This window comes from Antrostomus carolinensis, unplaced genomic scaffold (genome assembly GCF_000700745.2).
Source record: "Antrostomus carolinensis isolate BGI_N321 unplaced genomic scaffold, ASM70074v2 scaffold38463, whole genome shotgun sequence".
NCBI classification, from domain to species: domain Eukaryota; kingdom Metazoa; phylum Chordata; class Aves; order Caprimulgiformes; family Caprimulgidae; genus Antrostomus; species Antrostomus carolinensis.
In genome coordinates, this window is record NW_010307968.1 from 1 (window position 1) to 1,746 (window position 1,746).

General features: G+C 59.5%; 1 protein-coding gene across 1 annotated transcript in view; it reads left to right on the forward strand.

Moving 5' to 3' along the window:
- Nucleotides 1-610: 610 nt before the first annotated feature.
- OPTC (opticin) overlaps nt 611-1,746 on the forward strand; it is a 3,112-nt gene continuing 1,976 nt past the window's right edge. The window contains exons 1-2 of the mRNA XM_010165629.2: nt 611-847; nt 1,444-1,579. Coding sequence (XP_010163931.1) covers nt 626-847; nt 1,444-1,579 — 358 coding nt within the window. The 5' untranslated portion in view covers nt 611-625. The remainder of the gene's footprint in view (nt 848-1,443; nt 1,580-1,746) is intronic.

The following is a 1,746-nucleotide window of genomic DNA, read 5'->3' on the forward strand; positions in this document are numbered from 1 at the left end:
ACAGTGACACTGTGTCCTCTGGTCCCACCGGCACTGGCTTTCCCAGGATGTTGGAGGCTGAGAAACATCATCCTGGGCTTTAGACCCAGGTTTAAGAGCAGGGAGGACCAAAGGGGACAGCAGCAGAGTGCCAGGACTCCTGGGGTCATTCCTGCCTGCCTGCTGGGTTTGTTGGGACAGTGACCAGCTTCACCCATCACCTCGAGGGGCCAGAGCAGGACCCCAATCTCCTCATCACCTTGTGACCCCCTCACCATCTCCTCAGGGCTGGGAAAGCTGGGAAGCGAGGGCAGCCCAGCACGGCTGTGGGGCCTCTCCTGCACAGCTGCCCAGCCGAGCGTGAAATGGGCTGAAAAGGGACAATGTGATGTTCCCAGGGCTGGGGACAGAGGCTGTTTGTCCCCTGCGGTGGCCGCAGTCCCCACCACAGCTGCAGAGTGGGGCTGGTTGCAGCCAGGGTGACGGTTCTGCCTCCCCATCCCTCTTTGCTGTCAGTGCTTTGTAACCGTTTCAGGGCTCCTGGTCCCATCCTGCCCTGCACTGCTGGCCCTGTCAGAGCCCTGTGACCCCTGCGACCATGGTCCCCAGCTCTGCCCTCAGAACGGTGACCCCAGCCGGGTGCAGGATGCGGACCCTGGCCTGGCTGAGCATCACCAGCCTGTGTCTGGGGGCAGCTTGGGCTGTCCCAGCCAAGGAGAGGAGGAAGGCAGAGAAGCCAAAAGCTGAACTTGCACTCTACGAAAACCTGGACTTGGACAACTACGACCTGACGTTGGACAACTACGGTGACATCCTTGACCTGAGCAACTATGAGGAGCTCTATGACTACGGTGACCTTGCTCCGAAGGTGAGGGGGACACAGGAGAGCACCCGGTGCATGGGGCAGATCTTCCCTGGGTGCATCATAAGATCATAAAATGGTTTGGATTGGAAGGGACCTGAAAGCTCATCCAGTCCCAACCCCCCTGCCAGCAGCAGGGACACCTTCCACTAGACCAGGTTGCTCAAAGCCTCATCCAACCTGGCCAAGAACACTTCCAGGCATCCTGAGAAAGGGGCTTGGTCTGAGGGATGGATGGGGCACAGCTGGAGAACCAGCCTCTTGAGCAAGCCTACGAGCTCTGGTGGGTCTTCCACTGCTCTGGCCAGTGGCAGAAAAGGCTTTACCTGACCCCAACCTCCACCAGCTTCCTTCTCCCCTGCCAGTGCCTGGCCAGAGCATCGCTGCAGGAAGCCAAGACATGAGGTTTCCTGCATCCCTCTGGGCAAATAGGGGGTGGGGTTTCCAAATCCCTGAGCTAGGAGAGCTCTCCAAGGAGGAGCTGGCTGCTCAATAAGACCAACCCAGTTCCCTTGACCCCTTGACCGGTGCCTCCTGTGCTGGAGGGAAGCTGGAAGACTCACTCAGCCACCCCAACCCTCACGTCCAGGCTGTGTTTGCAGATCGAGGTTGGCACCCTGGCTCCTCGCCCCAAGGACCCCCCAGCTCTTCCAAACCTGGGTGCCACTGCTGAAACCCCAAAGCTGGAGCCTCCAACCACCTCCAGCTCCATCCACCCAGCACCCATCCCTGCACAAGGTGAGTGCAGAACCCTGAGTGCAACACAAAGGTGCAGCTGGTGGGATTTGATTCCCATGGGATGCAGCCCCATGTCCCAAGGGTGGCAGGGGCTGGTGCTCTGGAGAAAAGGCAGCAAATCCTCTTGCCACCAGCAGACAGCAGCAGTTATTTGTTCTGCTGGGGGG